The sequence below is a fragment of the Gigantopelta aegis genome, chromosome 9, assembly GCF_016097555.1.
Source record: "Gigantopelta aegis isolate Gae_Host chromosome 9, Gae_host_genome, whole genome shotgun sequence".
Classification (NCBI taxonomy): domain Eukaryota; kingdom Metazoa; phylum Mollusca; class Gastropoda; order Neomphalida; family Peltospiridae; genus Gigantopelta; species Gigantopelta aegis.
In genome coordinates this window covers 5908667-5925971 of record NC_054707.1, presented here as the reverse complement: position 1 = coordinate 5925971, position 17305 = coordinate 5908667, and the positions used below count along the sequence as shown (strand labels likewise).

General features: G+C 38.0%; 1 protein-coding gene across 2 annotated transcripts in view; it reads left to right on the top strand.

The window, feature by feature from the left end:
- LOC121381407 (ras-related protein Rap-1-like) overlaps window positions 1-17305 on the top strand; it is a 46322-nt gene that overhangs the window by 27192 nt on the left and 1825 nt on the right. For both annotated transcript variants that reach the window (XM_041510710.1, XM_041510709.1), the window contains 3 exons: window positions 10897-10965; window positions 13442-13527; window positions 14368-14530. In XM_041510710.1, coding sequence (XP_041366644.1) covers window positions 10897-10965; window positions 13442-13527; window positions 14368-14530 — 318 coding nt within the window. The remainder of the gene's footprint in view (window positions 1-10896; window positions 10966-13441; window positions 13528-14367; window positions 14531-17305) is intronic.

Sequence of the window (17305 nt, the reverse complement as noted above, 5' to 3'; positions counted from 1 at the left end):
CACCAGTAATTAAAAACAAAATTAAAATCTTGAAGATAAGACATTGTGGAGAACTTTAATTTGAAAAACGTTCTAGTATGTTGGCTTAGCCAGGATTTTATAGGGCGAACGCACCGCGACTGGTATATCAAAGATCGTGCTATCTGCTGTCCTGTATGTTGGATGGTGTATATAAAATATCTCTTGTTGCTATAGTCCTGTTCAATTGTTTAGACCCTAAGTTGTTTGCAAATGTTACGTTTAATTCCTATTCAATCCTTGTTTTCTTTACATTTGCATGAAAACAGACCCAAACCCCGACAGGTTGTATATACAATGCATCATCTAAAATGCACGACGTTGACTTATTTCCATTTTACAAATTTTGGAAATAAGTCAACTTCGTGCATTTTAGATGATGAATTGTATATAAAACCTGTCGGGATTTGGGTTTGTTTTCATGCAAATGTAACGAAAACAAGGACTGAATAGGAATTAACATTTGCAAAAAACTTAGGGTCTAAACAATTAAACAGGACTACAATGAACAAATGCGACACAGGCACCCAGAACATACCAGATGATGGTCACTATACGTCTTGAAGGCTGGTAGGAATAAAACATAGACGCACTTTGTAGTCGTTGAAATATACTGACGTGTACTGACAGGTACCTGCTAACAACCACACACCATCTCCGTGTGTGCGTTACACAACAGAAAACTGTCAGGTTGGACTTTCTGCCGGAATTCCTCTCAGACACACGAGGCAGGTGTAACACTGTACTGGGGAAGGTTTGTGTTCATGTACTCGGTTCAGTTATTGATTTATTGTGTTAAGTATAGTCGACAATTTTGTTTTCTTCTTAAAAATAATTTACGTTGTAGAATGTACCTTATGATGAAACTGTTCAAGTTTTTATATCTACTGTTGATATAAAGATGCGAACATGATTGATATCATTTCAATTACAATCTTTCAGCATCATCTGTTATTTGTGAAAACGTACCTGGGTACATGTACATTATACCAGCCTAAATAAAGTTTAAAATGTGTTTCCGGAAACCAGACCCTAATTAGAATTCGACGTGTGTGTGTGTGTGTGTGTGTGTGTGTGTGTGTGTATGTATTATTATTATTATTATTATATTATTATTATTATTATTATTATTATTAATATGAAGTTGAAAACGTACATACATATTATTTTATCTGAACCTGTACAGATGAATATAGCTGAAAAATCCGTCCTACCAAATCTTTTTTTTAGCAGATTCTCTTAAACACATTTTTAGGTCTAAGCACGCCAGCGTGCAATCACGTACTGACACACACACAATAAAACAAATGACCTAAACTGCAAACAAACAAACGAACGAACGAACGAATAAATAATAATAATAATAAAAAACCTTTATACACACACACTCTTCAAAAAATGTAGGGGAATCTGAAATATTAAAACATACCTTTTGACCACAGACATTCTAGTAAAGAACGTTCCGGTCTGTTTATCAACACACCGAAACACATTCCATAGTTTGCGCATGCATCACACGTGCGTGGGGTGTCATTCTCGATTTCGACAATTTCCAAAAAGGTCCATTAATCACCGTGGAACATTATTTCTGTTAATTTTTATCATTCTGTTGATCATACAGTTGTTATTGTTTTGTTTTTAGTCATTTTGTTTTTAGTAATTTTTATTGTTTGAATTTGCGATTTACTGATAAAAACGTCAACTTTCAAATTTCATTTCTGACCCCAATAGTCCTTCAAGACCTACTGTAATACTGAACTATCTGTTGTAATGTTTGCCCAATTAATTTTCACTATTATCATATAACCATTCCCCACAGGTAATATATATATATATATATATATATATATATATATATATATATATATATATATATATATATAGATGGATAGATAGATAGATAGATGGATATATATATATAAATAAATACATTCTTAAATACAATATCCTTTTACACTAATGATTCTGCGTTTAAATTCTTCACCTTACTTTCATTTTGAAAATTAATCAAGTCTATTTGAAGTCGCTCAGAGGTTTATCCGGTGTAGGTAAAGCTTCGCTAACTTTGATTATATCTAAAACGCTGCTACCTGTAACAGTAGACCGGTAAATACTTTAACATCGTGTGTGTGTTTTCTATTTTTAATGTATAATCTGGCATCCGTTTAGTAAATAGTTGTTCCTTCATTAAAAAAAGACAACCTTTTTTTAATACGCCTTTATAAACAAGATAGATATCTAAGACAATGCGTTTATTTTATGCAATACTGTAGTTATTTATATCACAAAAACTAAAAGGGTACAAGGTTTTGTTTTTATTTTAACTGGCAAGGAATTTGTTTGGCAAAGCAGTTTATATGTTACTGTTGGCAAAGTTTAGAAAGATGCAGTATTTAAAAGTTTTAAATAAATTTTGTTTTATGTATTTAAAGAAAAAGGACACCTGCAGTATTTCTATATAGAGACAATTCTCCCCGAAAACATCCAGCACCCACCACCTGGATCTGTTCCTAGCGTATTTACTACACACGCAACGACACAACATAACAGACACATATGGCAGGAAAGGGTAATGGGTTGCATACCCATCACCTATATTTTGAAATGACCCCCCAAACCCCCCCCCCCCCCCCCCCCCCCCAAAAAAAAAAAAACCCTGTGTGTGTGATGTTTTGTTTTGTTTTGTTTCATTTCTTTTCGTTTGGCTTTGTTTCGCGTTGCGTTTCGTTGCGTTGCGTGCGGCGCTTTGCGAATTACGAATAATTTTTCGGTTCGTTTCGTTTCGGTTTTGTAATTTATTTTATTTTTGTATTTATGAAATGTAATATCTACGTCTGGGGAAAGACTGCCAAAAATACTGCATATGTTAGTGTACTTTCGAATACTATATGTGCCTTTTTTCAGAACGAACAACCTAATGGAAATGTTTTTCCGGAATGTTCTGATATTTTCGTTTTTATGCGCGCAAACGCCCTTTTCAAAACAATAATTTAAAGCACGCGAAAACATAATTTTCATGAAAGTAATTTTAAACAGTGCGAAAAATGTCATGTTTGACATATATTTGCAAAATGACAATACTAATGATTATATCATTATTTATATGTGAATTGGAACTTCCTCATAAAAAGACCCCCCCCCCCCCCCCTACACACACACACCTACACACACCAAAAATCCTCAACAAGTTCACACACAAAACCCCACTTTATTAGCAAATATTCAATTACAGTTTAGCACAAACATGACAAACAAACTTGGAACCAATAGTATTTTTATGTAGGTACATTGCCACATATGCACTATTTCATCATATGCATGTAGTGGGGTCGAACTGATTTGTGGCGAACTGGTTCGGAAACGAAACGTCTGCTACCCACATTAAGACTGGCTGCCGTTTTGCATTACGCTTACATTACTATTGCAGCAACACTTTTGGGGACCAATGTACAGAAAAGTATCGCGTTATTATTTAACTTACTTGAATAAAATAATATCGGTAGGTATATTAATGTCATGGATGCACCATATAATAGATTAGTGGTGGCCAAATATTATATAGTCAAATATTGCATGTGAAAGCCAGTGGAAAGAAGACAATTGTCGGTTCAGGTATTTTTGATTTTGTATTCATGCTTTCATCCACGGTGGTAAAATTGCATACATTGCCATAGAACCGATGCCTGCCCCGTGGGAACATAAGTCCATGATATTTTAAAATATCTTTAAAATGAATACATAAACTATTCGAGTATAAACAATAAGAAAGAAAATGTTCAAATATGGCTTCAGTTTACTCGACATTTTTAATGGTCGACTGTTGACAATAGACACGCCCGCGGCCTTGGTAATGGCACAAAACTAGACAACACGGAGCTCAGGTTGAAATGAGTGATAAAGATGTTTAATTCTAAGAATGTAGAATGTAATAAGAACTAGTTGTTTAAAAAAAACCAATTCGAGTGAATATGAAAAAAATTCCGGATATTTGGCATAAATTCCGGAATTCCGAGCATGTGATGAAAATTCCGGATATTTGGCATCAATTCCGGAATTCCGAGCACGTGATGGAAATTCCGGAAGGTTGGTCGGCCTGTTTTTTTTACAATGGAAGATAATATGAAAGAACCCACATTTTACACCATGTACTTTTAAAATAACTTGTACATATTCAGGAGTATTAGGCATCTTACAACTGATATTTAATTTTATATGTGAAAGGAATTATTGCTATTTCCAAAATAAAATGTAGAATTTCATCCAAAATATCACAAATGTCCCGTCTTTTATTACCACATTTCCTTAATAATTCACGTCAGAATTAAACATAAAGGTGAATGACATTTCTTTAGAAATTCTTGGGAGAGACACGTTTTTATTTTGGCCAATTACATACAATTCTAACAATGGGCGTTATTGACATTATTCGGCAGTGGTTGGGATTATATGTGATTACAAGGGTGAGCATTTCCTGTTTGTTCCTTATACTTCTTAATTCTTCTGACGAAAGAACATGACTCTTTGAAAACAAAACTGGAGATGAGGGAGGTCGTTGGATATCCCTGACTACGTAAAACATGTTTACTATTACACTGTACAATTAACCGGCGCAGGTAACAATACTACAATTTGCATCTTGCCACGATGTATGGGATATTTTGTTTCCTACGCCGTGGGTGGTAAGAATTATGTGTATCAATCGGTTTATAATATTGACTATAATGACTCTATAAAATAATTTTCTTAAAAACATAACTATAACTATAAAGATACTATTTCAAAGAATGCGCTCCAGGTTCTTAGAAACATAACTATAAAGATAAAGATACTATTTCAAAGAATGCGCACCAGGTTCTCAGAAACATAACTATAAAGATAAAGATACTATTTCAAAGAATGCTCGCCAGGTTCTTAGACACATAACTATAAAGATAAAGATACTATTTCAAAGAATGCTCGCCAGGTTCTTAGACACATAACTATAAAGATAAAGATACTATTTCAAAGAATGCGCACCAGGTTCTTAGAAACATAACTATAAAGATAAAGATACTATTTCAAAGAATGCTCGCCAAGTTCTTAGACACATAACTATAAAGATAAAGATACTATTTCAAAGAATGCTCGCCAGGTTCTTAGACACATAACTATAAAGATAAAGATACTATTTCAAAGAATGCTTGCCAGGTTCTTAGAAACATAACTATAAAGATAAAGATACTATTTCAAAGAATGCGCACCAGGTTCTTAGAAACATAACTATAAAGATAAAGATACTATTTCAAAAAATGCGCACCGGGTTCTTAGAAACAACTATAAAGATAAAGATACTATTTCAAAGAATGCGCACCAGGTTCTTAGACACATAACTATAAAGATAAAGATACTATTTCAAAGAATGCTCGCCAGGTTCTTAGACACATAACTATAAAGATAAAGATACTATTTCAAAGAATGCGCACCAGGTTCTTAGACACATAACTTTAAAGATAAAGATACTATTTCAAAGAATGCGCGTCAGGTTCTTAGAAACATAACTATAAAGATAAAGATACTATTTCAAAGAATGCGCGCCAGGTTCTTAGAAACATAACTATAAAGATAAAGATACTATTTCAAAGAATGCTCGCCAGTTTCTTAGACACATAACTATAAAGATAAAGATACTATTTCAAAGAATGCGCACCAGGTTCTTAGAAACATAACTATAAAGATAAAGATACTATTTCAAAGAATGCGCGCCAGGTTCTTAGAAACATAACTATAAAGATAAAGATACTATTTCAAAGAATGCGCACCAGGTTCTTAGAAACACAACTATAAAGATAAAGATACTATTTCAAAGAATGCGCACCAGGTTCTTAGAAACACAACTATAAAGATAAAGATACTATTTCAAAGAATGCGCGCCAGGTTCTTAGAAACACAACTATAAAGATAAAGATACTATTTCAAAGAATGCGCGCCAGGTTCTTAGAAACATAACTATAAAGATAAAGATACTATTTCTTAGAAATGTTCAAACTGATAACTCGAACAGTATTAGGGGCGGAACGTCGCCCAGTGGTAAAGCGCTCGCTTTATGCGCGGTCGGTTTGGGATCGATCCCCGTCAGTGGGCTCATTGGGCTATTTCTCGTTCCAGCCACTGCACCACGATTGGTATATCAAAGGCTGTGGTATCTGCTATCCTGTCTGTGGGGTAGTGCATTTAAAAGATCCCTTGCTACGAATGGAAAAAATGTAGCGGGTTTCCTATCTATAACTATGTCAAAATGACCATATGTTTGACATCCAATAGCCGATGATTAACAAATCAATATGCTCTAGTGGTGTCATTAAAAAATCGAACAGTATTAATAAAGATGGTGGGGGCAAGGTGGGGGGGGGGGGGGGGGGGTGTTGCAGTAATCATAATAAAAAACACAAACTACATATTATCTGTTTTCAAATTATACAAGTTAAACTGGTTTAATCATTATGGTTTAACTAACACACTTTTGGTTGGGCATAACGTGTAATAGTTATACCGGTATAAGGTGGAAGTGTAGTTATCCGCACTTGTGCAACACATCAAACAACAATGGACAACGAGTTTGTTGGTAGAACAATACAGTTAGCTCCATTGAGTACCCTCGCGAAAATAGTTCACGTGTTAGTTTTGCATAGATCCATGTTTGAAGGGTAATTATTTGGAATATGAAGTAAATTCTTAAGCTTACTGATAGCCAATGACTTATTTGTAACAATTACATTTAATTTTTCAGGAGTGCAAACCATTATCTGTAATGAGGCTCGGTTATCATGCACCAGGTTTTTCTTATGACAAAAGTATGGCGCGATCAATTTCGGTAATTTTCAAACAAACTGATTTTGTAATAAATTTAATAGCGAAACCTTTATTCAAATGAGGATTTTTGTAAGGTTTTATAAGCAAAGTGTCCATAAATATAGGGCGCCATATCCGCCAACTCCCGTTTAGGTATGGTTTGTATGGGTGTGAAAATTGTGAAAAATGCACCCAAGAACGTGTAGTTTAGGAACACACAAATTTAACTCAAAATATTAAAGATGTTAGGCCGTTGCTTATTTACTGTCACTGTGATAAAGTGCACGCCTGATGCGCGATCGGTCTAGGATCGATCCCCGTCGGTGGGCCCATTGGACTATTTCTTGTTCCAGCCAGTACACCACGACTGGTATATCAAAGGCCGTGGTATGTGCTATCCTGTCTGTGGGATGGTGCATATAAAAGATCCCATGCTACTAATGGACAAATGTATCGGGTTTCCTCTCTGTGACCGTGTCAAAATTACCATTATGTTTGACATCCAATAGCTGATGATTAATAATTCAATGTGCTCTAATGGTGTTGTTAAACAAAACAAACAAACTCACTGTCACTTTTGCATTATACTAGTTTAACTAAAACAGTTAGCGTTCACACTTACATTTAAACTGATTTAGTTAAAACCAATTTTACTAAACCGCATACGGAAGTGTTTTAGCTATACGGGTATAGTAAAAAGATCGCGTTCACCCTGACATTTTAAACTGGTTTAGTCACACCAGTTTAGTTAAACTAGTGGAAGTGTGAACGCAGCTATTGGTGTAATGGGAACTGACTGCACGTAGTATGGTGATTTAAACCTCAACCAACTGGGACATGCCCAAAACTGGAGACTTCGTTGTATGATGTAAAGATGCAGAAAATACTTAATGGCAATATATATATATATATATATATATATATATATATATATATATATATATATGTATGTATGTATATATATATGTATATGTATATGTATATGTATATGTATATATATAAATACTTAAATATATACAGAAAATACTTAATGGCAATATATATATATGTATGTATGTATGTATGTATGTATATATGTATATATATATATATATATATATATATACAGTGAAACCCCTCAATACCGGACATCCATGGGACCAAGTATATGTCCGGTTTTCAGAGGTGTCCTGTTTTCAGGGGTCTGCCTGGACGGAAATACCTTCCATTCTCCATAAAATAGGGAAAGTGTTAAAGTGTTTTAAAACAAGAACAACAAGAATATGTTGAAAAATGGTGCATTTATGAGCATTTAGAAAAATAAAAACATTCATGGGAGTAATATTGAATAAAAAATACATTAAAAAGTCCACAAATTGTCAATCAATCGATAAATCAGCCTACGTTGAGAAACGTATCCATCGATGTCTATTGTCTTTCACATCTGTGTTTAACAATGGTTGCCTGCGTTAAACTTTCTAATTCCTGTACATGCAATAGGAAACGTTCATCTTTCTGTATTGCAAAGTCCTTTAAAATCTGAAGCATGTTCAACACGTCAGGATAGCTGAGATCGTTTCCCGGAACCGATACATCTCGTAACTTAATAAAGACATCTAACACAAACCCGAATTCCGCTAATGTTAACCATAATTACAACACAATCAATGTGTTTACAGTAGTTAACTCCATACCAAAGCTTGCGATCAGTCATTTTAATTGTTTATTGTCAAGTTGCTAATATTGCCTGCTGAGCGGTACCTGTACTGGTTCACTCCCATAAGACAGACGTCCCATAAGGCAGACATGCCATTTGATAGACAAAACTCTTTATTGGGTTATGTAATGTATCCTGTACACCCCTGACTGCGTTAATGGTATTGCTCCAATCTGAAGTTCAACAATTATTAAACCAACCCCTTGCTCCAAGTAAAGTTCAGACTGATTTTGAGATGGCTGCAATCCAGGCAGTTGAGACGGAGTTTCCGCAAGCTGAAGTAAAAGGGTGCTTTTTTCACTTTACACAGGCCATTTGGAGGAAAACTCAAGAACTGGGTCTTGCTGTTTTGTACAAAGAAGATCCAGCTGTACAGACATGGATTCGGAGGGCTGCTGGACTACCACTTTTGCCCATTGTACAAGTACAGGATGCATGGTTAGAAGCCATGAATGACGGACCTGATGTTCCACAGGCGGAGGCATTTAATGATTATGTTGTTTTAACATGGGTAGACGATGACTCCAGATTCCCTTTGATTGTATGGAACCATCATCTGACCACTGGCCCAAGAACAAATAATAATCTGGAGGGATTTCATTCCAGAATGAATCGTTCAATCCATGTTCATCATCCAAACATATACCGATTTGTAGAATTAATCAAAGGAATAGAGACCTCCGAACGTGCTAAATTGAGACAGATAAACTTTGGAGCTGCCCCACCACCAAGAAAGAGAGTGTATAAGCAGAATGAAAATAGAATCGTGAGATTGAAGGCGCAACTAACCCTTGAACAGAAAACGCCCATTCAGTTCTTGGATGCCGTTGGACATCTGTTAAAATTAGTATAAATTGTGGAACAGACAGAAAATTGAATCGTGAGACATGTTAAAATGTGTATCCCGGGTATATGTATGTGTATAAATAAATCTAATTTTATATAATTTTGTTATGTGTTTTGTATTTAATTGTATCCGACTATTCCATTATTTACTACATGTATTATTCAAGGTAAACGGCAGGTAATTAGTAATGGGTCTTGTGTTGTTTTAACGCGTCTGCGTTATGGGACGTCTGTCTTATGGGAGGACACCCCTGTACTGTATGCAGCGGTGATTACACTGATAACAGCGATCTCGAGCATGCGCATATTGCACTAGCCATCGGTGTTCACAGACAGGTGGGCGCCATATTGATTGGTATTGGTTTGATCGTCCGGTTTTCAGGGGTAGGATTTACACTAAGTTGACACATTGGGACCGAATTGTTTGTCCGGTGTTCAGTTTAGAGGGGTTTCCGGTTTAGAGGGGTAACATATAGTGTTAAAAGATGTGTAAATCACGGGACCGCGGAAAACGTCCGGTTTTGAGGGGATTCCGGTTTAGAGGGGGTCCGGTGTTGAGGGGTTTCACTGTATATATATATATATATATATATATATATATATATATATATATATATATATATACATATACATATATATATATAAGGAAATAGATAAGAAAGATATATTAAAAAAGTAAATTAAATAAACTAATGAAGAAAATCAAAGAAATGTCCGATAAGAAATACACTATTTACATTTCAAATTTTTGTTATACTTTTCTTAGACTTTACCATTACTAATTTTTATAACTTATTCAAAGTATATAAAATAAAACAACATAGGAAACAACCCACACACGCTCACTCAGGTACACAAACACACACACACACACACACACACACACACACACACACACACACACACACAAACACAGAGACAGACAAACATACACACATATACATACACACACGCACATACACACGAACGCACATGCACACAGCCATACACACCTACACAGTTATTAACAAAAACACACATCCCTACAGACATTGACACAGACGATGGCGCGCATACAGAAACACACAGACATTCACACACTCTCACACATATACCGGTATATATACAATCGCTATTTTAATACAACTATATAGATATTAAACATCATGTAAAATACAGCACTCTTTATGTTTGTGGTACAGCGCTCGCTCGATGCGCAGTCGGTGTGGGATCGATCCCCGTCGGTGGGTCCGTTGGGCTATTTCTCGTTCCAGCCACGGCAGCACGACTGGTATATCAGTGGTCGTGATATGTACTACCCTCTTTGTGGGATGGTGCATATAAAAGATCCCTTGCTGCTAATCGAAAAGAGTAGCACATGAAGTAGCGACAGCGGGTTTCCTCTCTCCATATATGTGTGGTCCTTACCCATATGGTCTGACACTATATGACCGTAAAATGTGTTGAGTCTGTCGTAAAATAAAAACTTTGCTTTCTTTCTTTATGTTTGTTATATTATTTTTTTCCAGCTTTATGTCACATATTCGTGAACGGAGATACAAATTCTCGCAAGAACACGATACAGAAATCAGCAAGAGGTACGTGAAATAATAGACTAAAATACGGTTTATCTCGAAATAGATATTTTTGAAATCTCGAATATAAGAAATATTTCGAATTTTAAAATATCAAATACTAGGAATTTTTCGTAGTCTAAAAGTCTGTTGTCAGACATAACTCAAATTTTGAAGTCTCGAATATCAGAAAATATCTTGGACATCGAATTATCAAATAATATTTTTGTTATGAATATTTCAATCTTGTAATCCTCAATACAAGGCTTATCTGGAACTTTAAGATTTTAAATACCAGAAAAAAACCCGTTTCCAATGTACCAAAATGCACTTACTGGGAGCAACGTCTATTCACACATTCAACAATAATGATAATATAAGTTTTTTTAACTGTAATTTTTTTTTTTTTTACATTTCAAAAGAAAATAATCTGAAAATATAATAAAAAACGTCACAGAATTGTCACAAAGTTAGATGTGTTCTGTGAAGGAAAAGAAATGTGTGTTAGTATGTATAACAAACAACATAGATATCATTGGGGTGTTTACTTAGATTTTGTATGGCACATGTTCCATACAGTGAAGCGGTTTGAGCAGAAGATAGACAAGCCCAACTATGTTATAGGACAGGACAGGACAGGACAGGACAACTCATTTTACGTGCCCCTATCCACGAAGGTTCAGGCACGCCCACCACGGATTTAGCCTCTGACTTCGCCAGTGACTAACTCCGGAGCAGGGGGGGGGGGGGGGGGGTGTAAGTTTGAGGTGGGCGGAATTTGGAAAAAAGCCATTTAGTAAGGTCAACGCGAGCGCGGACCAAATAGCAGACACTTCGCAAACTTGAAGTAACACAGAGTGGGAGCCGTGTTCTGATTGGCTGAATTTCGATTCCTCGGTGAAGCCTGTTTTTTACCTAAGTCTACAAAGAGTAACTGCCTCCAAAACATGTCCGGATTCTAAAATTTATCCCAAAATAGTTAAGACTGCTCGGCCAAAAGGTTTTTAAGGTGATTTTGAGCAATTGATCGGGCGCCAAAATAAAATGCGTTAGACTATTTATAAAAATATAAACATAAGAATTTTGAACTGCTTCTAAAACGTTTAAAGTCTAACTAGCCCAATAAAGGAGGTTGGTACCTGTACTAGGAAAGGTTGGTGTCTAGGGGGATCCGATGTAGTCGGTGGTCTCAAGATGCTGGAGGAACTGCCGGTAATCGGAGTCTGCTAAGGTCTTGGTGATTGGACGGTAGTGCGGACCCGCGACGGTTTTGAGGACTCGATGTAGTGTCGAGTTGTCCATCTCCGATAGCAGCAGACCTTGGTTGAATCTTCCGTTCCGGCGGATGGTTACGCATACAGCGCTTTGTCCCTCCTGCATCTTGAGTCGGTGTACGGCGAATTCCCCCTCGTTGCGTCCATCTGGCAAAGGTTGGTATGCTTGTTCCTTTGGGTGGCTCATCAGTTGACGTGCCTCCGTCATGTTCGTCTTGACCAGCTGGTGGTAACGCTGTTGGAGACGGCCGGCCTGCAGTGACCACTGCTCCACTGGTTTTGTCCCCGGCTGCGGCAGTTGAGAGGGGCGACTTGGCCTGGCTGGAGTGGTCGCCTTCCTCTTCACAACAGGTCCTTTCCGGGCCTGCGCCTCAACGGGTGTCGTCGACTGGATCGGCGACACATCCGGAGGCGCTTGAGTAGGAACGGGTGCAGGTGGCCGATTGAACGGGTGACACAGATGGCTGTGTCCAGTTCGTTCAGTTCGTCATCTTCCTGAGGGACAGAAGCCGAGACAGCCGGGGCCGGAACCTCTTCCATCTTGGTCGTCTTCCTCGGTTGAGTGGCGTTGGGCGGTCTAACAGAAGGAGTCGCCGCCGGCGGTTTAGCCACCGGTTTTGACCCCCCCTGCGCCGCCGCTGGCGCACGTCTCCTTTTCCTCCACCTTCCTTTCTTCTGTATGCGATCTCCGTACACCAAGGTCACGGTTGCCCGTGACCCGGTGTACGAGACGCGGTATTCGATCAGGCTTCCATACGTTGCAATTAGTCCCCCCAGGTGGGGGGTTGGGGGGGGGGGGTAATTGCACAGCGCACTCGACAACGTCTGGTTGGATTGGCTGCATATTTGAAACTACGTTATATGTAGAGTTACACACATTACCTCCCTTTATACATGACCACGATTAGTTACTCTACTCAGCAGTCAATCTACTACGGTGAAACCTCTCAAAACAGAACGGGGCGGGACGTAGCCCAATGGTACAGCGCTCGCTCGATGCGCGGTCGGTCTGGGATCGATCCCCATCGGTGGGCCCATTGGGTTATTTCTCGTTCCAGCCAGTGCACCACGACTGGAATATCAAAGGCCATGGAGTGGCGACAGCGGATTTCCTAAGTCAATATCTGTGTGGTCCTTAACCATATGTCTGACGCCATATAACCGTAAATAAAATGTGTTGCGTGCGTCGTTAAATAACACATTTCCTTCCTTCCTTTTCGTTGCAGCACGGCGCGCGGAGTTTGACACGTGGGAAACAGTGGACGGAGAAACATGTTGTTTAAGACTTTTCGAACTAAGAATGGCAGCAAACGTGAGTCTTTTTAAGTTTACGAAATTTAAAAGTAACCGTTTCGTAAATGTATCTTTGCTTTACAATTCCTTCATAGATTCACAGACAGCCGGACTTAGCCTATTGGTAGTGCGCTCGCCTGATGCCCGATCAATAAAGGATGGATTCTCATCTGTGGGCCCATTGGCCTATTTCTCATTCGACTCATTCCATCCGTGTTTTACAAATAGTGTAACAAAGGCCGTGGTATGTAGTATCTGTACTGTCCTGACTATGAGGCATTGCGCATAAAATACCCAATACTATTAATCGATTAGTAACCCTTGTAGTTGCAGAAGCGGGTTTCCTCTCTCATGTGTGATCCATAACCATATGTTGTATAATTTGATTAAACCTACGTCAATGGGGAATAACAAACAATAAATTCAATAACTGAAATGAAATTTATTTAACATAATGCGCTATGTTCCTGACATAATTATGAACAAAAATATTATTGGTAGTAAATCTTAAGGCAAAGGTGAATTTTACTTGTAGAATGCCGGAAATTGCATTTCAGGACATCTAGTTTTCAAATTTTAATGGGGATGCATACCCCCGAACCCCCTAAAATTTTTGCTTTGCGCCCTCGATCTGTCAGCCCCCCCCCCACTGTGCCTGTATTTATTTCCATGATAACTAGTGAAATGGTATTTACATTTTAAAACAATATTGGCCTACGTATACATGCATAGGGTTTTTTTTTTGTGGTGACATTGAAAAATGTACATGTGGGTATATATTTATTTTCATGGCAACGTCATAAAGATGCCAGCGTCTCCATGGTAACACTGTAAAAGTGATGTTATTCCCGTGTTTCAGGGTGACGACGACGAGCAAATAGTGCGCTCTCTCGCCCAGAACGCGGACGGGTTTCTCCTCGTGTACTCCATCACGAGCAGACAGAGTTTCGGAGCCGTGTCGCGCGTGTACGACGAGATACACCGAATACGAAACAACAAAGACACGCCGCTCGTCCTTGTTGGTATGTGGCACACGCTTCGGGTTCTGGTGAATCAAACCAATTTCCATTGCCAATAATGTTTCCTGAACTATAGTAACAGTTTATGAATATTTCAATATAAAACAAATAATTTGAAAATGTAATAGAAATGTCATAGTACTGTTACAAAAAATGTCTGTGAAAATAATAGCGTGTTCTGAGAAGAATGAATGAATGAATGAATGTTTAACGACACCCCAGCACTATTTATTTATTGCAACTGATTTTTTGTGCTTATATCCAATTAAGGTTCAAGCACACTGGGTTAGTGGTTAGTGGTTAATGAGAGAGAAGAGAGTGTAGTGGTCTTACACCTAGTCATTATACTCGCTCTAGGTGGGAGCCGGTTCCGGGCTGCGAACCCTGTACCAATGCCCATATAGCGAGACCGTTATCTGTAGAAGGTTGACAACCCCTACTAATTTATATTTAGAGTTACAGATATTACCTCCCTTTGCATGACAAAGATTAGAGTTAATGTAATTCATACAGATCGGACTTTAAACTTGTAGACCTTCGTTCAAAATGTTATGTTGACTGTCCTAAGACACTCCAAATTATATAAGTATTCGGCCGAGCAGTCAATTCTTTTGTTAATTTTTAATTTTATTTAAAAAAATTCTATTACCTTTTTCACTAACTGCTATTTTCAAAATTCTACCCATTTCCAACTCTAACTCCCCCCTCCCCACCCACCCACCTCTTCTGTCGAAGTCAGAGATTGTGCCCGGGAGAGACGTGCTTGAACCTTAATTGGATATAAGCACGTGAATATGTTATCCAATCCAATCCAATCTAATGTAATTTCTCCGTGTATATATACTATAGTGCTGTTCAATTGTTTAGACCCTAAGTTTTTTTTTTACAAATGTTACGTTTAATTCCTATTCAATCCTTGTTTTCTTTACATTTGCATGAAAACAGACCCAAACCCGACAGGTTTTATATACAACGCATCATCTAAAATGCACGATGTTGACTTATTTCCATTTTACAATTTGGTGGATGTAGCTCAGTATAATGCATGCTCAAGATGAATTCGTGTCTTATCTATTGCCCCATAACTGGTAAAGAAAAGGTCGTGGTATATACTGTTCTCTATATAGAGAAGTACATATACTCAAAGGCAAAAGTTATTGTGACACACAAAAGACAAGATAATTAATGATGTTTTTACTGCCGTGTATGAAACGTTTATAACATGGAAAGAGAAACGTCCGAAGGTATGGAAACGAGCAATAGTCCATGAAAAGGGCGCACCTGCCATGTGCAAATGAGCCACTTCACTAGATGGGGGTCCAGAGCGAAGTTCACACAGTCAGTAGCGAGTGTGTCCACCTTGAGCATTGATACAGACCTGGCACCGTCGTCTCATTGAGGCCACTAAACGCTGGAGAAAGGGATGGTACGGGCTGTGATAGTTGCTGGCTGGAACCTGTTTCGCAGATGCGTGGTTCAGATCCATGTGTCTTGGCGAGGGGTTGTCACGGGTGATCGGTCGCTACAGGGACGGTCCCTGACCAGATTGTTTTGTTGATATCGTTGTCATAGTTTCATATGGCGTTTCTGTGGACGCTGCGAGGTCCCAGATTCAAGCATCCCTATGACGCCCTATCTGTCATTTTCACTGAGGCATGGTATGACAAAATTGCACTAATGGTGTTTTTCTGACTTCTGGACTTCTAAAGGCTGCACAGAGTGGCAATGATTTGCGACTAAATGTCTGGCCTTTTATGGCGAACACTGGATAGTATTTCTCCCGAATATTCCATGTTTCTTGCACAAAGCATGCAATCGCTGCAACAACTGCTTGGTTGCATTTCTTTGAGCTGTTTCATGCACATTTTCTCTGGTTTACATCCATAAATCCATTCATAAATTTATTACTCCAAACAATTCATGTCACAATAACTTTTGCCTTTGAGTATATAAAATGTCTCTTGATGCTTAGTGCAACGCAAAGCAGGTTTCCCTGTTAGCTCAGTCAGTATAGCGATCGCCTCAGGCGTTTGAGTCGTAGTGGACTCATTGCGGATTGCTTTTTTTTCATCGACCCAGCCATGGTATATCAAAAACTGTTGAATGTGAGGTCTTGGTTATGAGAAAGTACATATAAAAAGATCCCTGGCTCTTAATGGAAAACATTAAAAGGGTTTCGTCTTCTGAAGGAAGGAAATGTTTTATTTAACGACGCACTCGACACATTTTATTTACGGTTATATGGCGTCAGACATATGGTTAAGGACTACACAGATATTGAGAGAGGAAACCCGCTGTCGCCACTTCATGGGCTACTCTTTTCGATTACCAGCAAGGGATCTTTTATATGCACCATCCCACGGACAGGATAGTACATACCACGATCTTTGTTACACCAGTTGTGGAGCACGGGCTGGAACGAGAAATAGCCCAATGAGGGTTTCCTCTGAAGTCTACGTGTCAAAATTACCACATACTTGTCATCCATTAGCTGGTTATTAGCTGAGATGCTCTAATGGTTTCGTTAAAATGTTAAAGTTTGTTTTGTTTAACGACACCACTAGAACACATTGTTTTATTAATCATCGTCTATTGGATGTCAAAAATATGGTCATTTTGACAAACGCATAGAAAGGAAACCTGCTACATTTTCCAACTAGTACCAAAGGATATTTTATATGCACCACCCCACAGACAGGATATACTAGTCGCGTGTCCCCCGCGTTAAAAAAGATTTTAAATTTTAACTTGTCAAACAACATTCCTTTCCTTTCTTTT